This window comes from Clinocottus analis, unplaced genomic scaffold, assembly GCF_023055335.1.
Source record: "Clinocottus analis isolate CAN_PGR_092001 unplaced genomic scaffold, fCliAna1.0.p SCAF_6, whole genome shotgun sequence".
NCBI lineage: Eukaryota > Metazoa > Chordata > Actinopteri > Perciformes > Cottidae > Clinocottus > Clinocottus analis.
Window position 1 is genome coordinate 19,793,031 of NW_027176218.1, and position 19,974 is coordinate 19,813,004.

The 19,974-nt window shown below is 47.8% G+C and overlaps 1 protein-coding gene across 1 annotated transcript; it reads left to right on the top strand.

Annotated features, from left to right (window-relative positions):
• Positions 1-669: 669 nt before the first annotated feature.
• Positions 670-19,974, top strand: zcchc14 (zinc finger, CCHC domain containing 14). Its single transcript, XM_068602218.1, has 14 exons — positions 670-1,164; positions 2,270-2,455; positions 7,267-7,498; positions 9,233-9,303; positions 9,435-9,506; positions 9,796-9,863; positions 10,605-10,777; positions 13,215-13,251; positions 13,362-13,878; positions 14,164-14,273; positions 15,418-15,512; positions 15,802-15,954; positions 17,293-18,495; positions 19,589-19,974. Exons 1-14 carry the CDS (start codon positions 670-672, stop codon positions 19,642-19,644), a joined length of 3,468 nt encoding a protein of 1,155 aa, XP_068458319.1. The 3' UTR covers positions 19,645-19,974.

Consider the following 19,974-nt stretch of genomic DNA (forward strand, 5'->3'; position numbering starts at 1 on the left):
TTTTTTTTTTGACGCTGGGCTTTAGTCGACTGCTTCTTGCACACTTTTTTGGGAGGGAGGGAGGAAAGCATGAAGACGGAGGAGCAACGTTACAGGAAGGGGTTGTTGTGCCGTGTGGGTCAGCAGAGCGGGGCGGCTGCGGCCAAAGAGTCTCTCTATGAGCGTCCCCTTGAATGGGGCGGTGTGTTTTGATCCAAAGTACGGCCCGGTGGGTGCACGGGGGGGGCAGCGGTCCGACCGGCGCGGAGGGACACGGCGGAGGGACTCCTGGCTGCCGGGGCTGCAAGCTGAACGCTAAGTCAGACCACTTTGGGTTTATATTTGGCGAGATTATGGTTCGGAAAAGGCCTGCTGCTGCTGCGTCGCCGCCGGTTCACCAACAAAGGAAATACCTGTAGCATCTCTCACCGCCGCCGCCGCCGCCGCCGCGCGTGGAGGCGACCGTCGAGGGCGAGAGACCGCGCGCTCGTTGGTGAAAGTTGACAAACTAGCTTTCGACTTGGCCAACTCGAGAGGAGCGCTGCTCGCGCGGCGCGCCTGCGCAATTACGCACGCGCGCGGGCCCCCTTCGTTGTGAAGTTCACTCTCCGTTGTAAAAGTCCGCCGCGTCAACTTGCACGCGTTGTGGAAGCCGTCAGCAAGCGCGCCGCGGGGAGTGGCTGCGCGAGGATGGTGGAGAGTCGCAGCAGTGTCCAGAGGGAGGGGGTGTACCGCTGGTTCTCCTCCCTCACCTCCTCCCAGAGAGCCGAGTTCCTGTGCGGCCTCCTGGACCTCTGCGTCCCCATCGAGCTCCGCTTCCTCGGCTCGTGCCTGGAGGACTTGGCCCGCAAGGACTACCACTCCCTCCGGGACGCGGAGATCAGAGCCAACAATCCCGCCGACCTCTCGGCTCTCACCAACATCACGGACGAGGTGGTGCGCAGCAAGCTGCTGGTGTCCCTCGCCCTGCTCGGCGCGGACAACAGGGAGGCTGCGGGGGTCCTGTACCGGACCCTCACTCACATCGACACGGTGATCAACAACTACGGGTTGGCGCTGAACGACGGGAGGACCGAGGAGCAGTTTCTGTTGCTCTTCACAATGGCCTCCCACCACCCGGCCTTCAGCTTCCACCAGAAGCAGGTGCTGAGGCAGCAGCTCAGCCAGATCCAGGACGTCCTGCAGGTGAGAGGGATGCTCCAGGAGGCATGAGCCCCTAATCAGTCACTTTCAAGTAAAGTGCTTGGAATAATTCATAATTAAATAGATACTGGGAGAGTGAAGGCAAGGCAAGTTTATTTGTATTGCACATTTCAACAACCAGGCGATTCAAAGTGTTTCATATAAAACCATTAAAAGCATCAACTTATAATGCAGAAGAATATATTTAAAAACAATGAAATGTAGAAGTTTCACGCACTGGCTCCGAAACGCAGTCCCGTGAAGTCTTCTGGGTGTGAATGACATAAACAAAACAACCTCCATGGCTGACTGAGAACACGTTAGCCACCGTCTGAAGGGAAAGGTGACAAGAAAGCGCTCGTAAAGCACGCCTAGCATGCTGCAGTACACCACGAATCCTCCTCTCTCTCCGACAAAGAGAGTCCCGTAAATTCAGAGTTATTACCGCGTCCGCCCATCCGTCAGGCCCCCGGGGGCCACAGGTGAGGTTTTCACCCGCTCTGAGGAAAAAAAGGGGGAAGGCCCCTTGTAGCAGGTGAAACACAAGATCATTTCAGGCTCTTTCTGAGCCCCGGCAGAGGAAATATGTTTCAGCACACTGACATGTTGCCTATTCACCAATATTACAGGTGAGACGCGGGCAATGACAGGCTGCCAGTTGACACAACGCAGCCATGTGTCACCCGGTGCGGTGAACAAAGCAAATTGCATGCTTGTGTCGGTGAAAGCTGACGGCCAGCAGCAGGAGTTTACGATGGAAAAAGTCCTATCCGAATCAAAGCTGGCTAAAATAACCATCGGTTCGCTTGTATGGTTAAACAAATACTTGAGGCTTCTCCATGTGATGCTCAGAGCATTAATATAGCCTCAAACAACTATTATGTAAAGATACAGTGGAGCAATGTCTCCCTGAGTAGAGAAGGATGCTTGCTAACCCAGTATAATGACATAGGCAATGGAGAAAAACAAAGAAAGACTTGTGATTTAATAAGACTTTATTATCACTTGTGATTAAAAAAAAAAGACTTGAGATGAGTAGAACATGAGATGACACATCACATTTGTGTTTTCCCATTTGGCATCTGACTGTGTATGCTGGTTGATGCAGGTAAGCAAGGGAGGAGGAGGAGATGCTCAAGCAGCAGCCCCTGGCGGGGATCGAGCTGTCACCTGTCCCTCTCAGCCACATCACCACTATCACCATCAGACCGCGTCCTTCCTGCCGCCGGCCTCGCTGCCTCCCGCCTGCCTGCCTCTAGCCGCCTGCCACACACACTGCACCTGCTGGCACAAGGTAGGGAGGAACAACGCCAAGGGCTTTGTCTCACCACGGCTCATCACTCTAGGTGCACTCTTATCTATGAGAGTGGTATGAGTATTATTGTGACTCATTGATGTGGTCGTAGGAAAATGGTTTCGTGAGTGTTTTTAAAATGTATTTATTCTCACAAGAAACCCACAATATGATTTCCTGAAGAAGTATCTTTCCGTATTATTATTATTATTATTATTATTATTTTTATGAATACTACACCCTGAAAATGACCATTTATATGTCAACTACTCTCCCCATTTCACCTTGAATTCTTAAATAAAACGTTTGTATCGCATGACTCCACGGTGAACGGAGAATTCAGAAATGGAGAGTGAATGGCCGAGTTTAACAACAAAGCGTCTTCACTTAAAACCTGATTTTTAAAAACACACAGGCTTGCCCAGGCGTGCTCCTCCTCCGCCCGGACAAGTCCGAGGTGTTTTTAAAAAATGTTTGCGAAAAATGCATGGCTCGAGGAATTAGTGCGCGTGAAAAGATTTCACATACTTCAATTCGTTGAGACCCTTTTGCTCTGTCTGGAGTCTTTGCTGGCCTGTGGATGCGTTCAAGAAAAAAAACATTGTTTCTCTTTGAGAGTTCAAGGCCAACGCCAGGTGAGCAATACTCATTGTGTATTCCTTTTTTAAAGGCCGCGCGGTCCCGCTTCCTCGTGATTAGCTGCTGTTTTCAGAACGACGAGACCGCTGATGACGTATAGTCCACCCATTGAACTGATGTTTTGAGACTGTTGGCAAGCTAAATCGCTCCTGTCCTTATTGTTCAACAGCTACACTCTGCTGATGCCAGCTACCACGCGAGTGACATGCTGAAAAAGATGCGGAAAGCTGACAGGTTGTCATCAATGATTAGAAGCTTAATTAATATGGAAAAGCCCCATCCTGTCCATCAAGTTATTATTCTCTACTGCAAAAAAAAGAAGCCCCATGTCGTTGGCGAGAGCTTTGCCAGTGTGGCGCTAACGCACACCAGGTGTTGTGAGTTGCAAACAAACTGGCTTTTCATGAACTGGCTCCAGATTGAGCAGCTGTTGCATCATATCAATGAGGAAAACAAACAAGAACTGCATGGTAAGCACAAGAGATCTGATCCAAATATGATTACTGGAAGGAAAAGTGTACAGCCAGAATTTACTTTTGACGCTATCTTCCACGCTAAATGTGCAACTGAGTACAGCTCAGTTTACTTTGGTTTCAACAAGATCAGCGGTCAACCATTTAAGTCAAAATATTTACGACAAAGGCAAAGAGGACAGGAACAACGAGACCGTATGTGGTCCCTCAGCTGGGTGAGCTGTGATGAAAATTGGAGATCATAGGGGGAGGGAGAGAGGGGGTTTTCCAGTGATGCAGGGAGCTAAGTGGCTCATTAAACATCCCTCACAATCACATCTGGGATCAACTCAACAAAGCCGACGAGGGATTCTTCAGAAGTGGATCAGGACGGAGAGCGAGAATTGTGGAAGAGTAGGAAACAGATCTGACGTCGTGGATGCGAGAGAGATTGAGAGAGATTGGCGGGAGGGCGGCGGCGGGGGAGAGAGAAGCACAACGTTGGGTGTTTTGTTCTTCTCCTCATTCACACAAGCGTAGATGTACACACACACACACGGGCAGGAATACTGTTTTAAACGTGTGCGAGCAGCAAAGGGAAAGTACCCGGCTCAGAGTGGAGCGTTTGTATTTAGTGTTTTGTTGCCCTTGGCTCCTGCTTAGTGCAGGTCAGCACATTTCTCTATGCTGAAATCAACCCTCTGTGGTGTGTGTGTGTGTGTGTGTGTGTGTCTCCAGTGAATCCCCAGGAAGTTATAAATGCTCTCTCTCTCTTTCTCTCTCTCTCTGTGGCTCTCCTTCCTTCCCTCAGTTCTCTGAAGGGTATGACAGGGTTTCATTGTAAACCAGAGAAGTCACATACATTATCTACAGTAGAGCAGCTTTTAGCCAGGTCTACTATCTCTCTATATATAACATAACAGCTTTCAATCAGTGTGCATCTCTACTGTAGCAGGGTTAACATTAGGCCAAATTGAGACGGGCAACAATCTCCTAAAAGTTGCTCCAATAAACATTTTTACACGGGTTAAAGAATGATTACTAGAATGTGCCCAGGTTCGTATGCCCCAGGCGTCTTTTTAGTGCTTTGTTTTTTGTTTGTTCCCGCCACAATGTACTACTGTCTTGGCTCACTCTCACAGCTCTCATTAGCAAAAAGTGGGAGGCAGCTTCTTTTTTTTTCCTGTAAAAAGCCTGGATGAACCCCAGGGCCCGAGCACCACATGGCCCCAAGACAAAGTTAGCAACTAGCTGAAGTATTTAACAGCCAATGAGTCAGATATTTTGACTTTTTGGAGTGTTTTAAAAAGAAACGTACCTACAGCTGAATGTGATTGTTTCCCTGTGTCCGTGTGACTGCAGTTGTTTGCTAACACGTTTATAAGACTTGTTCTCCGCCAAGTTGTCGAAACATCAATTATTGCAGCAAAACATCAATTATTGCTGCACCAAAGCGAACTGTGGTCAACAAGCCTTAAGCCCCGCCCCTCTCGTTTATTCAACGTTCACTCACCAAGTGTGTTGAACTGCTCTAGAGATACGCAAAGGAAAAAATATGCAAAGCCCTGCATACATTTCATTTTACCTTAAAAAAACAACTAATATTATTATTATTATTAGTGGTAGTAGTTGAAAGTATTAATGATGCATTAAAACAAGACTCATCTCAAAACAGCGAAGTGCACTGCATTGTGCATGGGTGCCTTGAATTTGTGTACTATTGGGTTATTGTATCATGTTTTACAAGTTCCTCGTATTTTTTTTGCATACAATATCTTCATCTTCATCTATGTTTATATTACAATGCAGCTGTAATATAAACATAGTTAAATAAAACATTTTTAAAGTGCAATATTTGCCTTTAAACTGTTTAAATTTGGGCAAAACATAAATGCTGCAAGATGACTTTTCAGTGCTTTTGAGAAAACCTCTGTGCAGAAGACATCTTCCCCTCCGGGTTTTAAGTTGACTCGCATGAACTTATTTTAACACAAAGCAGCTGGATGCCGAGTCACTCCAGAGGAAGCAGGAATGGTCAAATTCAGATTTTCGCAACAGGGCCGCGGCATAAACGACACATACGACGCACTGGCCACATCTGTTGGACTTGTACAAGTCTGCATCATGACCCTATTACATGGGCACTTTATATATCTATAAAAGAGTCAGAATGAACAACAGTTAAGCTGACTGTTGTGAGACGAGCAGGAGGAGTTGTTGTTAGCACGCAGTCTGAGTTTGATAGTTTTCAGGTTTTTTTGGGGGGTTCATGGAGATTCACATGCACTCCCACTTCTCTGGAACGTTTTATTAATTTCATTCCCACACTCCTTGTTTTTTTCCATTCCCCCCTTGTAATCCTTCCCCTGCTGATTCACGTGAGCTGTTTTTACTCCGTGCACCTACTGTGTGACAGAGTCCTCCCCCCCCCCCCCCCCTTCACACTAACAGTCTGCAGACGGAGCATGGAGCTGGCAGGTCGGCCGAGTAACATGCGGATGTGGCAGTAGCACACTTAATTGTTTTCAGATTTACACTGCGTGTGTTTTGGGTTGCAGCGGGCAAAGGCACATGTTGAGAAAGAGATTTCAAACTTTTTCATCTGTATTCTCATGAATCAGCATCGCGAGGGGGTTTCCAGTTAAACTGCATCGCAAGTAACAACCTTTATACAAAGGAAGGGTGGATACAAACACACTGCATCATCAAACTGGCTTTAAACATAGCAATACATTCCAATGAAGTAAATCACTATCAGTAGATCACTAGAACATGGGAATACTAAACTCGTTTCAGTACGATAATTATGCTTTTTGAGACCGATGTTGATCATTTCTTAAACGGGACTGAGATTTTTCAAAATAATGGTCATTTTCGGAAGGAAAGAAAAAGGGTCCTCTCTCTCTAATGGACATCATATGACACCACAACGGCCATTAGCAACAGATGTATTACAAAATCCAATGTGATTGTAATGTTAAGTGTAAAAAAAAATGCGCGCCAGGTTCTGATGCCACGTTGGTGTCCACGGTCACGTGACGTGCGGGAAGCTAAACATGTCAGGGCTTTGTTTTGGTACAAATATTATGCAAAAGTAGTGAAATATGTTTGACGTGACGCAGCCACCCACGTTTGGATTTATTACCTCTGTGTTTTCAAAGGAATTGAAACCACATGAAAAGCTTGTTAGTCTCAAAGTATTGAGTCATATTTCACATAACATTGTGAGTAATAATGGATTCACACAAACTGTATGAGTAAACTACATTTTATAAATCTCATCTTTTTGCTTATTGGTTTTCTTTTTTTTTTCCTGGAATCAGTTTCCAGGGGATTGTTGAGCAAAGTCAATCCCGATTTCATTCTGAGCATCGGTTCGTCCAACAGTTTAAAAATATCGTCTGTGTTTGGATGTCACATTTCTCCCTACTACGCCGCTCTACATAGGAGCGCCCTCTCGGTTTGTCTTTGCACCACGCCCGCCCTGGACAGAGCGCTGCTCAGTGGTCCACTCTGTTTCAAATCTGTGACATCGCGTGGAATCCCCTGTATTCCTTTTCTTGTAGTCGACCCTGTCTGCGGGCGAAGACGTACCGCTCCGGGGTCACGGTTACGCCGGCCCCGCACCTGTCCTAAGGGGTTGACGCCGCATCTACCCGACCTCTGCTTTGCGGCCTTCACCGCTCTCTTACTGAATGGTCTCTCACCCCTGCTCTCCAGAGCCAGACCAGAGAGGCCGGCACCGTCTCAGGGGCCACCGTGGGACGGAGAGACCGAGCGGTGAGCCAGGAGCTCACCCCTCCTTACCCGGACCTCCCTCCTCCTCCCCGCCCTCCACCACCAACACCACCACTGCCACCACCGCCTCCTCATCTGCCTCCTCATCTGCCACCTCCTCTTCCTGCTGGCCAGGTCCAGGATGCAGCAACAACAACCAAGACCCGCACCAAAAGTACTTTCTACTTTTTTCTTCATCTGATAGTCTGACTTGCTATGTGTGTATGTGCATGTGTGTGTACCGCCTCCCTCCCTTGTAGCCTCCGTCTGTGCATGTCGGCATAAAAGCGTGTGTATGTGTCATGTTATACAACTCGGTAAACCCAATTGAACAAGATGTGGCATGCTGGCACATCTGAACACTACTATGCAGCTTAAAGAATGCTGCCCTCAGGCTCAGGTGTGTGTGTGTGTGTGTGTGTGTGTGTGTGTGTGTGTGTGTGTGTGTGTGTGTGTGTGTGTGTGTGTGTGTGTGTGTGTGTGTGTGTGTGTGTGTGTGTGTGTGTGTGTGTGTGTTATCAGAGCTTCTCTGTGCCTTGTCTGCATAGCCAGGCGGACCCCACGTGTCTTCTGCCGACATCTGCACTGTTAGCGCCGTTAGCTACGAGCCGCCGCCATGTTGAGAGCTGTTAAGAGGCAATAGAAATGTTCCGAAATCTCATATGTAGCACCTTTTTTTTTTACACACACATTATGACAAGGTAGACAGCCGTTCTGAGTCACAATCACACTCAAACTAAGCTTTTAGCCTTCATGAGACCGTTCGGATAACCGAAGATATTCCTCTGAAAGCTATCAGCCAGGGACCAGCTGGTGTCTCCGGGTGAACAGTATGTGGTTTAAGTTGGGGCTGTTATTGTCTTGGCCCTTGTATGTAACACAATACTCAAATATCTCACTACCTCATGGTCATACCACATAGCTGTCACCAACATAAATCACACACACACATACACGCACACTCAAAAGCTCACACAATTAAGTTTATATGCGAGGCCCTACCATTTTTCCTGTGTGTGTGTGTGTGTTAAAGGTTTTTGCCGTCTCAAACCACGCAGAATGACCCACACCTCGTGTTGTTTTTATGACGTGTTTTTCTGGCACACACACACACACACACACACACACACACACACACAAACTGTAGTTGTAAAGTGATAAAGGCGCGAGGCAACACGAGGGATGTTAGTGTTATCTCTCCAGGAGAAGATTAAAGCTCTTCTTTTCGATGATGTGATGCACACAAACGCTCCTGGACTCTGTGTGGGTGTGGGTGTGGGAGTATGGGTGGCAGGCAGCCGAGATCAGTGTGAATGGCAGGGGCATTTAGAGCCTTCCACAGCTGCTGCCCGACAGACACACACTAAGGTGTTGAAGGGTGTGTGTGTGTGTGTGTGTGTGTGTGTGTGTGTGTGTGTGTGTGTGTGTGTGTGTGTGTGTGTGTGTGTGTGTGTGTGTGTGTGTGTGTGTGTGTGTGTGTGTGTGTGTGTGTGTGTGTGTGTGTGTGTGTGCACGGTGAAAGTGACTCCTTTCTCTTTCCTCCTTTATCCCCCTCTGTGTCTGTCTCCTCCTCCTCTCGAGTCCTCCCCTCCTGCTTGTAGGCGAGGGACCAGCTGATCACGTGGTTTCAAATACTAATATGTTGAAATGTCTACCTGGAGGTCTTCTGCTCAAACACACTTATGTGTGTTTGTGTAGCCTTTCCCCCTCATTTCAACACATTCTCACTTGCTCACTGGTGGCAGAGGAGCAGCCTTAACCTGCCTGTGCATCTGAGGCCTGCATCCAGACATAGAAGTAGACAATATGCAGGAGTGAATAAGCACTCCCATCGCAGTTAACGCTTGATTTAAACGCACCGGTTTTGTCTTCACATCATTTCCTCACGTCATTCTGTGCCTCTTTTCAGCACTGATTGAGAGGATGGCGCTGAGAGGAGTAACCCACACGGCCGAGGACACGGCTGAATACGTGCTCGAGGTGGGTCCAGCGTACAACACAGACGCCCGTCACTTTCCCAAATGTTCTCTGTTCATCCCTTCATGCTTTTACCTTATTGTCTGCTTCCTGTCCTCCCCTCATCCTTCCTCCTCTCCTTATCCCTCCTCCAGGCCAGCTGGTCAGATGGTTTGGTGTCCTCCGTTGTCAGAACTCAGCAGGAGGTGATGGAGCTGCTGACTCAGGTCGGCGCCATCACTGAAACACAGTTGGACAATTATAAGTTGAGAAAATAGTGACGGTTCTTCAGCTTTGAGTGTAAAGAACCTGTACTATTCTGAGTGAACGTATCAGTCCCTTTCCCCTCTGTTTCTGGTTTGTTGAGGGTAAACAGACATTTGATCTTAATGACGTGACGCATTAAGCTGTTTGGACAGTCCAGTTTTAAAGGGAGGAATAGCTCGATATCATCATCTTAGAAGTGTAATACTGTGTCACAATGTGCGTAGTTTAGCATTTTTCTTTTTCTCGCAGCTGTCACAAGCATTTCCTGATGACGCCGTGGATAAATTCTTCCCTCAGTCCATAGAGCTGGACCCCAGGTTAGTCTCGCCCTCCTCCTCTCTCTTCCTGTTTATTTTTGCGCTTAAAAAGTGTTGTTTCCTCATGAGGAGTTGTGTTCCAGCTGAGCAAAGTTAGGGGATTTGTTAGAACTCTTTCAGGACGAGTTGACAGTTAACTCCTCATTTTGTAAAGGATTTACAAAGCAAAGGTTTTGAATCATCACAACCCTGGACTGTATACATCTACGTCTGTTTGCTACAAGTCTCTGCTTGTGAACATCACTGCGCTTGCTTGCTAGTTGTCCGGCTGTGTGATGTTCACAGGAGGCAGAGATGACTTCAGAGAGACAAACTGTGACAAAAGCCTATTTTTGCTGAATGATTGACTTTATTAAATTCACTGCTTTCCAAAATCAGTTCAAGAATTGCGGATTCTATCCCATGACAAAGCCTCCTTCAGCCACTCTGCAGAGCACAACACAGTCCTTCCCATCTTAGACTCAGACGTTAGCTATCTTAATGGTATCGAGTACCGATACCCAGCCCTACTTGGAGCACGTTTAAATGACTCCGTCCATCTACATCCTCAACACAAACGGCATCATCATTTTGGCATCTTTGTTGCCCTGCTTGTTAATATGTTGAGCTGATTCTTCAGTGCATCTCCGTGATGCAGCCAGATGTGATGTAGCATCTCTTCTGCTGTGTTTGGTCTCCCCCGTGTCCGTCCTGACTCCCTGTCTGTCCCCCTGCTGTCCTGTCTCTCTGCCCCGCGTCCAGGAGTCTGACAGCGCTGCCCTGCCATGTCCTCCAGCACCACAGCGTCCAGATGTTCTTCACCTCCACCGGGCCTCTGTCACCCGACTCTCCCGCCTCCCTTTCCTCCCCGCCATCATCCTCCTCCCTTCCTACGGCTCCTGTATCCCCGACCTGTCCGTTCACCTCCAGCTCTAGTAAGTCTTGATTTTGTTTTATTGTCAATAACATCTTTTTTTCTTCTTTCTTTTTTATTTTCTTTCTTTATTGTCTTTCTTCTTCTTCTTCTTCTTCTTCTTCTTCTTCTTCTTCTGTTTTAATGGAGAGAAATATATTACATGTAGCAGATAACATCCGATAGGTTAAAACCCACAAATGTCAGGAATGTGTGGCTGGTCTGTTAAACCAGTAAGTCTCTAAAGAGGGTGGCAGGGATATAAAACAGGAGAGCCCTATTCTTAGATGCCAGGGAAAGACGGTGCCAATGAGGGACGGGGCAAGATGAACGACTTCGTGTTTGGCTTTCAGTCTTGGAGACGAGCGAGAGAGGAGAGGCTGAAGGGAGGTAATGGAAAGGACAAGGCCGTGAGTGTAGGTCTCGCTTGGTGGCAGTGGAGAGGTGAGGGAGGTGAGACTGCAGGCGGGATTTTCATTTTGTGATTTGGAGGTGTTGGAGGGGAGAGGACGGGGTCTATTTTAGTCTGGTGTGGGAATTCAGCATGGCATGTTTGTGTTGGGAGGCCTGGAGTGTTGTGACCTAATGTTGGTGTGTGTGTGCTTGCGTGTGCGCGTGTTTGATTCGATGAGTGTGACTTCATCCCAGAGAGTATTTATAGCCGCCAGTGCAGTGTATGTGCTATCGTCTCTTTAAAATCAGAGCACAGGTTATGTCGGAAAACGTGTGTGCGTGTGTGTGTGTGTGTGTGTGGGTGTGTGAGTGTGTGTGTGTGTGCGCCAGGCTAATATGCTCACACAGTTCTGCTGCCCCACAGCACAATATATCCCGGTCGATTCTTCATAAGCTCAATATGAGGCTCTGACATCACATTTATTGCACTGAACACATGGGTTATAGGGTTTATATCACTAAATACACAGCTGACACTGCTTTCAGAAAAGAAACAGGATGAGCGAGCCTGCAAGCTTTTCATAAGACATATATTAAACCTGGCATGGACACCAGCATGAGGAAATAAGTGAGTAAAGCAGGAAGCAGCACATTAGTGTTATTCTGCTGTTGAAGATGTTTTCTGAGGACGGAGGGAAAGAGTAGAAATAATACCAAAGATTGATTATGCTTTGTATGGATGTTCCATACAACGGAGGTTAATAGTATTCCATCACATATTTAATACATAACATTATTGTCTGTGAGATATCTTGTTTGATATGTTTAGCATAAACTGAACAAGAAAGGCTGTTCTTGAGTGTTCTTGTGCTATCTAAATGATATTAATGCTGCATTATACATTACAGTAATGGCTTTATTTTAGCCATTATCCTGCGATTCCGAGTGCACCAACAAAAACAACTTTTCTTACGCTATTCACCAGACGTACTATAGAAAGTACATCAACTCTTGTTCTCGTCTACATCACACCTTCTGTCCCGTCTGGGGCATCTGGGAAATAATAGTTTTGCCTGACGTCTGGTTCATCCCTGGCAATCTTCTGCAGATGTTTCCAGGCATCCAGAATGCATTGCGTCCAAGAGGGACATCTGCTCGTGTGGCTGGGAGAGAGCGCGCTTAAACCTTTTTCTTTTTTGGGATTTCAGCACACTGAGATTTTCAGTCCATTTTCTTTCTTTTTTCTTTTCATGACTTATCTCCGAGGCATAATAAACATATATCTCTGGTATTCACAGCGTTTTAAGGTGGTGCTTTTGTGTGATTCATTTTGGGGGGAACTTAGTTTTACAAAATCGTTAGTGGACTCAGATCATGTCCTGATTATTGGAGCATAAAACGTCCGGTTCGAATCGCATCACTGGTCAGAGTCACGCATCGGATCATCGCGAACGACAAAAAGGGAACAAATGTAACTTTTACAGTTTCCTGATCATGTATTTTTTGCCGATCATTGATCATATAAAATTTGCAGATGCACATCCCGTTCTTGTTTGGTTATAGCAGCTGGTCTTAAATGATTTTTTTTTGCCACCGTTTCATAAAATTTATTTCAACCGCCCTGAAATCAGCGTAAACCATCAGAAATAAATTAAAACATAAAAGCAAATGATAAGCAAATAAAAGATTGGAACTGATCTTGTCATTAGTCGTGTTAATGAGCTTAGTGTTAGGAAGTTAAATCGCTCATAATTCAACTCTAACAGCTATATTTGATGTATTTATTCAAGTTTCTCAACAAAACCACATTTTACGAGATTACATTTAAACACATCATGATAACGTCGTCATTTACTTTTCCTCAACACTGGTTTTCACTGAGCAGCCTGAAGGCATCATAATGTAACTGTGTGACTAGATATTGATGGATAACAACCGCTGGTAAAACTTTCTCTTACACTGTGTGGATTAACGTTGAACTACGTAAATGATCTGTGGTTTGGTGAGGATGATGATGATGGTGACAAACGATGAAGGTCTTTTTGTTGTCTCTCTCTGTCCCTCAGATCTTGGCTGCATGGTTCAGCACAGAGGAGCCAACAGGTACGTTTTCTCTCTCTCTCCTTTCTTCTGTCATTCCTCACCTCCATCACCATCATCATCACCTTCATCCTCACCATCTTAGCCTCCTCTGACCGTATGTCCTCTCTCAGGGCGGTATACAGAGTGGCCAGCGTCCAGCCCGTCGTCAGCACCCACAGCTCTGTCTTGATTCGCTCCTCCCCTCACCTCTCCCCCCTCCCTCATCCTCCTCCTCCTCCTCTTCCTCCCCCCATTCCGCCTCCCCAGCTGTCCTCGCTCCCCCACCCTGTGCCAGGTCTGCCCGCCCAGTGCTCTTTGGCGGGCGGCTCCGATCCCTCCACCCAGCCACACCCCCAACACAGTCAGCCCCACTCATACCCTCAGCACCACCTTCATGCTCAGACCAGCGGCCCGGCCGGCGCTCAGCATCAGTCCCTGCACCTGTCCCTTTCCCAGCCGACGCCCCACTCCCACTCCCAGTCCCATCCGTATGCCCAGTCCCATCCCCTGTCTCGTTCCCAGTCCCACCCGCAGGCGTCATGCCCGTCCCAGTCCAGCAGTGCGGAGCAGAACGGCATCCTGGACTGGCTCCGCAGGCTTCGGCTCCACAAGTATTACCCCGTCTTCAAGCAGCTCACCATGGAGGAGGTGGGTGGGCTTCTGATGCTGGTGCTTCCTATGTATTCATTCAAGACATGTCTCACAGGAAACAGCAGTTTGCGCTCAATTGCTCACTAAAATCTGTATTTCCACCTGCAGTCGTGTGTGTGTGTGTGTGTGTGTGTGTGTGTGTGTGTGTGTGTGTGTGTGTGTGTGTGTGTGTGTGTGTGTGTGTGTGTGTGTGTGTGTGTGTGTGTGTGTGTCACACCGATGAATCAGTATGTCTGCATTTTTTATTAAAACACATATTATTTTGTCTGGTGTCACTTTCAGTTTTTGGCGCTGACGGAGGAGGACCTGAACAAGTACGACCTGACCCAAGGAGCAAAGAAGAAACTCAAGACTCAACTCGAGCTACAAAAGACTCAACTCGAGATACAAAAGTCAGTGTCCCCCACATTTTGAATGTTGTCACTGCTATTTGTCTTTCCGTCGGTCGGCACTTTCTGACTCTGAAGCCGCGATCCGTGCTCTCCTCGAACCCACGAGACTCCTTTAAAAAAACCATTTCATTGTTTTCGCAGACCGTCAACTTCTGTGTTCTGTGAGGGACAATAACTGTTTTTGTCATGTAGTAAATTGTCTTGTGGAGGGAGTTGCTGATGTTGGTATGGCTGCAGCACTAAGAGCCCCGTTGCTGTTAAATCGCCCCTCTGACAGATCTCTCTTTGTGGCACTGCGCAGGAGGAAGTTTAGCGGACGCCTTCTCCTATTAACGATTAACAGGCGGACCGAACGGCCGCTGATGTCGAAGGCGAGGACGCGGCATCAACGGTCCATACAGCGTTAATAGTTAACCAGCTGTGAGTGGGCCGGGGAGATTAGATATACTCATGAGAAGATAACCAGCAGAAAGCCACAAAAACAAGGACTTGGAAGCAAATGCGTCCGCATGCTCCGACTCTCTCACGCACACACACACCGACACACATCCGGCACACACCGACACACCTGGGTTTTTTCTCACATCGCTTGAATTATCTCGAGATCATGTTTCCAATCGCCAGAATCAACGGGTTTCCAGTACGCATGTGGCAGTGCGCGCGTGTGTGTGTGTGTGTGTGTGTGTGTGTGTGTGTGTGTGTGTGTGTGTGTGTGTGTGTGTGTGTGTGTGTGTGTGTGTGTGTGTGTGTGTGTGTGTGTGTGTGTGTGTGTGTGTGTGCGCGAATGCTCAAACAAGACCCAGAAAATGGAAAGTTGCTGCAGTGGTTTTCCATGCCACGGGTTTGATGGGCTTACAGATGTGTTTGTAGAGGAGTAGTTGAGCGCTGAGGAGCGCGTTAAGTGGATAATGTCTCCCCCTGGTGGTGAGAAGAGGAAACAAGCTGCCGTTCATCTCTCAAACAAAAACTGAGAGGTCTCAGGTTTCCGACATAACCTGTGCCCTTTTAAAGAGACAATAACATTTAAATGTGTGGTATTTAGGATATTTTCTAGACAAAAAAGGTTCATCCATCACATGAACATTCTTTTAAAAAACGGGATTAAACATACTTGTGTGTGTGTGTGTGTGTGTGTGTCCTGCAGGGAGATTCAGATGGAGAAGCGGCCCTGCAGCGGCATCGCCAGGGTGACGCCCTCCAGTCACAGGGGACCCTCGACACATCCCACCTCCACCGCAGGTAACACGGCCGCTTCGTCTCAGGCTGATTCAGCTCATTTGCATTCATTCACACGGGAGTTAAGAATGTTTGAAATGAGTTGATTTATTTCATTTTAATGCAAATAAAACACAAATGTACATGTTAAGTGTCTTGTGTCCAGCAGTATGAGGCAGTGTGCACACTGAGCAGCTCCCAGAGGGGAATGTATGGACAATTGTGAAACCGCCACGATGCCTCGTTCCCTGGAATTTTAAGAAATAGAAGGTTAAAACATCTTAAAATTCAAATGTATTGAAATGTGTTTCAGGGGAGCTGCGAGTGGAGGTGGAGGCTGCGCCGCATCTTCACCCCGTCTCTACAGACAGCAGCTCGTCCTCAGGCTACTCCAGCTCTCCCTGCTCCCCCCGAACGCCACTCGGCTGTGACTCCGCCTTCGACAGGACCAGAGACATTCACAGGCGTACGTACAGAACTATTGCATCACCACAGAGGGATTAAAACACAAAGAACGAGGCCAGATCTATTGCTCGACCACGACGACACCGACAATGACACAAACCCCAAAAGCATTGCCTTTTCTGTAAATAACATCATTTTGTGACTCCATCTGTGCTTTTATAAATAAGAGAATAAAGAATATTACTACAACTTATAATTAAACCAGATGGCCCCACCAGACCAAACAAATGAAAAAAATTGCAATCACTTAGAACAATAAAAATAAAGTTCTATTTGTTCAACAAATACATAATATGTAGTTACTACTAAATAGCTCATTTTGGAAAACTAAAAGCAAATTGCAGAACAGAACAGTGAGTAGATGTGTGAGCATCAGGTTGTATCAGTATTAGTGCTGCAGTGAGCTGCTTTCCTTTACACATCTGTTTAAAACGCGGTTGTAGACTTGATACGGCTGATCTCAGTTCACTCTCCATGTTGAGAGGAGATCTTTTTCTGGTTTTGAGACGGAATAGCATAAAAGACGACTTCACTGAGACTTTGCGGAGATTAACTTTTGGCAAAACGCCAAAAATCGCCGAGTCGCGCATGCGCAACGTAACCTGTTCACAACGGACCGTAAACATTTCCCCGAAAGTGCAGGCATTTCTCCATCTATTTATTCATGACTTAGTTTTATGTCCGTGTTCTTTGTAGTGTGTGAAGCCAGCAGCTCGTTGTTGGAACAAGACACGAGCACTTTGGCTCGTTTCACTTGGAGCAGGAGCGCTGCTCCGGGTTCAGAGAGCTGCTCCGGTGATCCTGCAGGAGGGCTACTCTTGCTATCTTCTACCTGGGAGCGTTTAAAACGCAGATATATTGGTCTGCTTTCCACGCGACATATTTGTCTCCGCTCTCTGCCCGCTGCTGGATGCTCAGCGCTCACCTGTGTGCTCACGTGTCTCTGTGCATCGGAACGGAACAACGCCGTGCGCGACACAAAGCGCAGAGGAGAGGAGAAGTGTTTACGCGCGACCACGTAGAGACAGAAATGACACGCTGTCGTGTAGATCCCATCAATAAAATACGGCCGTTTAGTTTGTTTAATAACAGAACAAGGTGTAGAGCTGTTCTATAGGAAAGAGAACCTTAAATGACGTATTGTGATCTGGCGATATAGAGAAAATTACAGGGCGGCGTATTTCAGGGTGGCGCCCCGCCCCTCTATTATAATGTTAGGGGAAACACTGCTTGAAGCCTAACCTAACTTATACGTTGCGTCCCAACAGATTTACACACAAACACACAGAGGCATGGAAAATGGCTTTCACCACACCACCTATGTGTATCTGTGTTTCAGGTGTGTCAGGTCCGGACGCAGCAGGAGGGGGTCCAGAGAAGGACCGGTCCTGTCTCTTCATCCTGAACTCCAGCTGTCCCTCGGGCTCCAGTCGCCCCACGGCCCAGGTCCTACCTGTCCAGACCGACCCGGCTCCCCTTCACCCTCCCTCTTGCTCCTCCCACCTTTCCCTCGGCCACCCGCAGCCTCCTTACCACCCGCAGGCCAGTTACCCCGCCCTGCTCTCCCCGGTCTCCAACCCAGTACGCATCCTGGCGTCCCCCCGTAAGCCCAGGCCGCCGCCGCTGTGCACGGAGGACAGGACTAAGCCGCTGGGCTCGGGCCCGCCCGGGGCCGGCTTCCCGTCGGGGCTCGGCGTGGGCATGGGGGTGCGGCTGGAGAAGCTGTTCCCCGGGCGCAACGTGGACGGCTCCCCCTCGCTCCAGGACTCGCTGGTTTGCCGGGGCCTGGCGGGTGGAGCGGTGGGTCTGATGGTGGAAACCAGTTCTGCTTTAACCTCCACCTCCAACAGCCTCCACCACGTCTCTCACCCGCCGCTGCACTTCCACCTCTCGTCCTCGTCCTCCCCTTCACCATCTGGATTCTACTCCTACCCCCCTACTTCTTTCTCCTCCTCCTGCCCCGTCACAAAGTCGGGCAGCTCCAGCGGCGGCGGCGGCGGCTTTGTCCCCAAGGCAACCGCAGGCAGCGTCCCCGTGGCTGCGGTGCCGGGCAACACTTACTTCCCGGCCCAGTCGAGCTCTAGCCCCTCCTCTTCCCCCTCCTCTGCCTCTTTATTGGATCAAAGTTCAGGTCAAGCCCCATCCATGTGTGTCTGCAGCTCCTGCGGTTGCCGGGGTAACTGTGGCGCCTACGGGGCGTTGCCCGGCTACGCGGCGGCCGGCTACCTGCAGCCGTTCTCGGCCGGCCCCTCGCTCTTCACCCTCGGCCCCCTGCTCCATCTCAGCCCCCTGATCGCCTCGTCCAGCGCCGGCAGCGGAGCCGCGCCCTTCTCCTACCCGATGATGGTGCCTCCGCCCCTCTACCGCCACAGCCCGGCGCCGCACGACCAGCAGCAGGGCTTCGCCTTCTACCAGCCCCACGGCATCGTGGGAAACGGAGCCCACAAGCGGTCAGCGGGTAACGTGTCATGTTACAACTGCGGCGCCAACGGACACCGAGCAGAGGAATGCAAACAGCCGGCGATGGACGCCGCGCAGCAAGGTGAGCGAGTGCAGGAAGGAACGTGTTGTTGATTCAGTGATCAGCAACACAGAACGCCATTATTCATTTGGCATTTCAAATGAGCAATTAAAAAAAAAAAGGTTTGTTTTCTCCTGCATGCTTTAAATTGTTTATTAATTGATTTATAATTAAACAAGTCAATTATTATTTTGGTGGCACACTCATCGGGTCGATAGTTTGACTGTTTTCAGATAGATGGTATTTATGTTCTCAGTTGTTTGAGTGCAAAACAAAGTGTGTCGTTCTCAATATGTAATTACCCCCAACAAGCCTCACCATCAATAAATAGCACTACTGTTTTGACTCGAAACCTTTTGTCCAAACGTGAGAGATTGTTTTTGTGAGTTTACGAGACTTTGGAGACTTTGGAGTCTTTGTTTATAAAAAATGAATTTACCATAAGCGCTTGATACTGAGACGCAGTTTAGACATTTAAAAAGAAATATTTGGACAGCTCTGCTTCAGATTTACTAATTACCAAATACAAATGATTTGGGATTCTTACCAAAAAAGTTGTAAAATAGAATGAATATTATTATTTGTTGCCCACAATGCTGATTTTGACCTTGTATTTTTGTGGCTTTTGAAACATCGATATCCACTCATCTTGTTTATAGAAACAGATAGATGTGATGTAACCAATGATCTGTCCAAAAATTCAAAAGAAGAGGCCGATTTTTAGAGCTGCAACGATGAATCCATTAGTTGTCAACTACTAAATTAATCGGCAACTATTTCAATAATCGATTAATCGGTTTAATTCATTTTAAGAAGAAGAAGAACAGAAAAGGTCAGAATTCTCTGATTCCAGCTTCTTAAATGTGAATATTTCCGTGTTTCTTAACTCCTCTATGACATGAAACCAAATATCTTTTCAGTTGAGGACAAAACCATTATTCACTGTTTTCTGACTAAACAACTAACTGGTTAATCGATGGATCCATGAAAATAAGTGTTATTACAGCCCCGCTGCTTGTCACCAGGCATGGAGGGCCTACTGCCGCTTGACTCCGCTTGTGGGCGTTGCCAAAGCTTCAACACCGCAACTGAATCTATCTGTTGTGTTTCACAGGGATATTTCGGCTGAAGTACACTCCTCACTCCGACAGTAAGGACTCGGGGGACTAACCAGCAGAGACACCCAGCGGATTTAAACTGTCATACTCCTGACACACCTGTACCTCATGCTCCTGCTGAAGCCAGCAGGAGCCGGCAGCAGGAGCCGCCTCTGGGGACGACGAGGCGACGCAATCTGCTCAAAAGACGCAGTCTCTTGTTTTTATACAGCCGCTCACAGAGAAATGAGAGGAGGATGCTGAAAGAAACAGTCTGGCGAGCAGAGGGGAGCGCTTGTCACAGTCCGTTTTTTGTATTTTTTGTGTTTTTTAAAGTCAGATTAGCTTTCCTCCTTCTCCACAAATACAAAGCCGGAGATATGTTAAACTGCGCCTCGCTTCA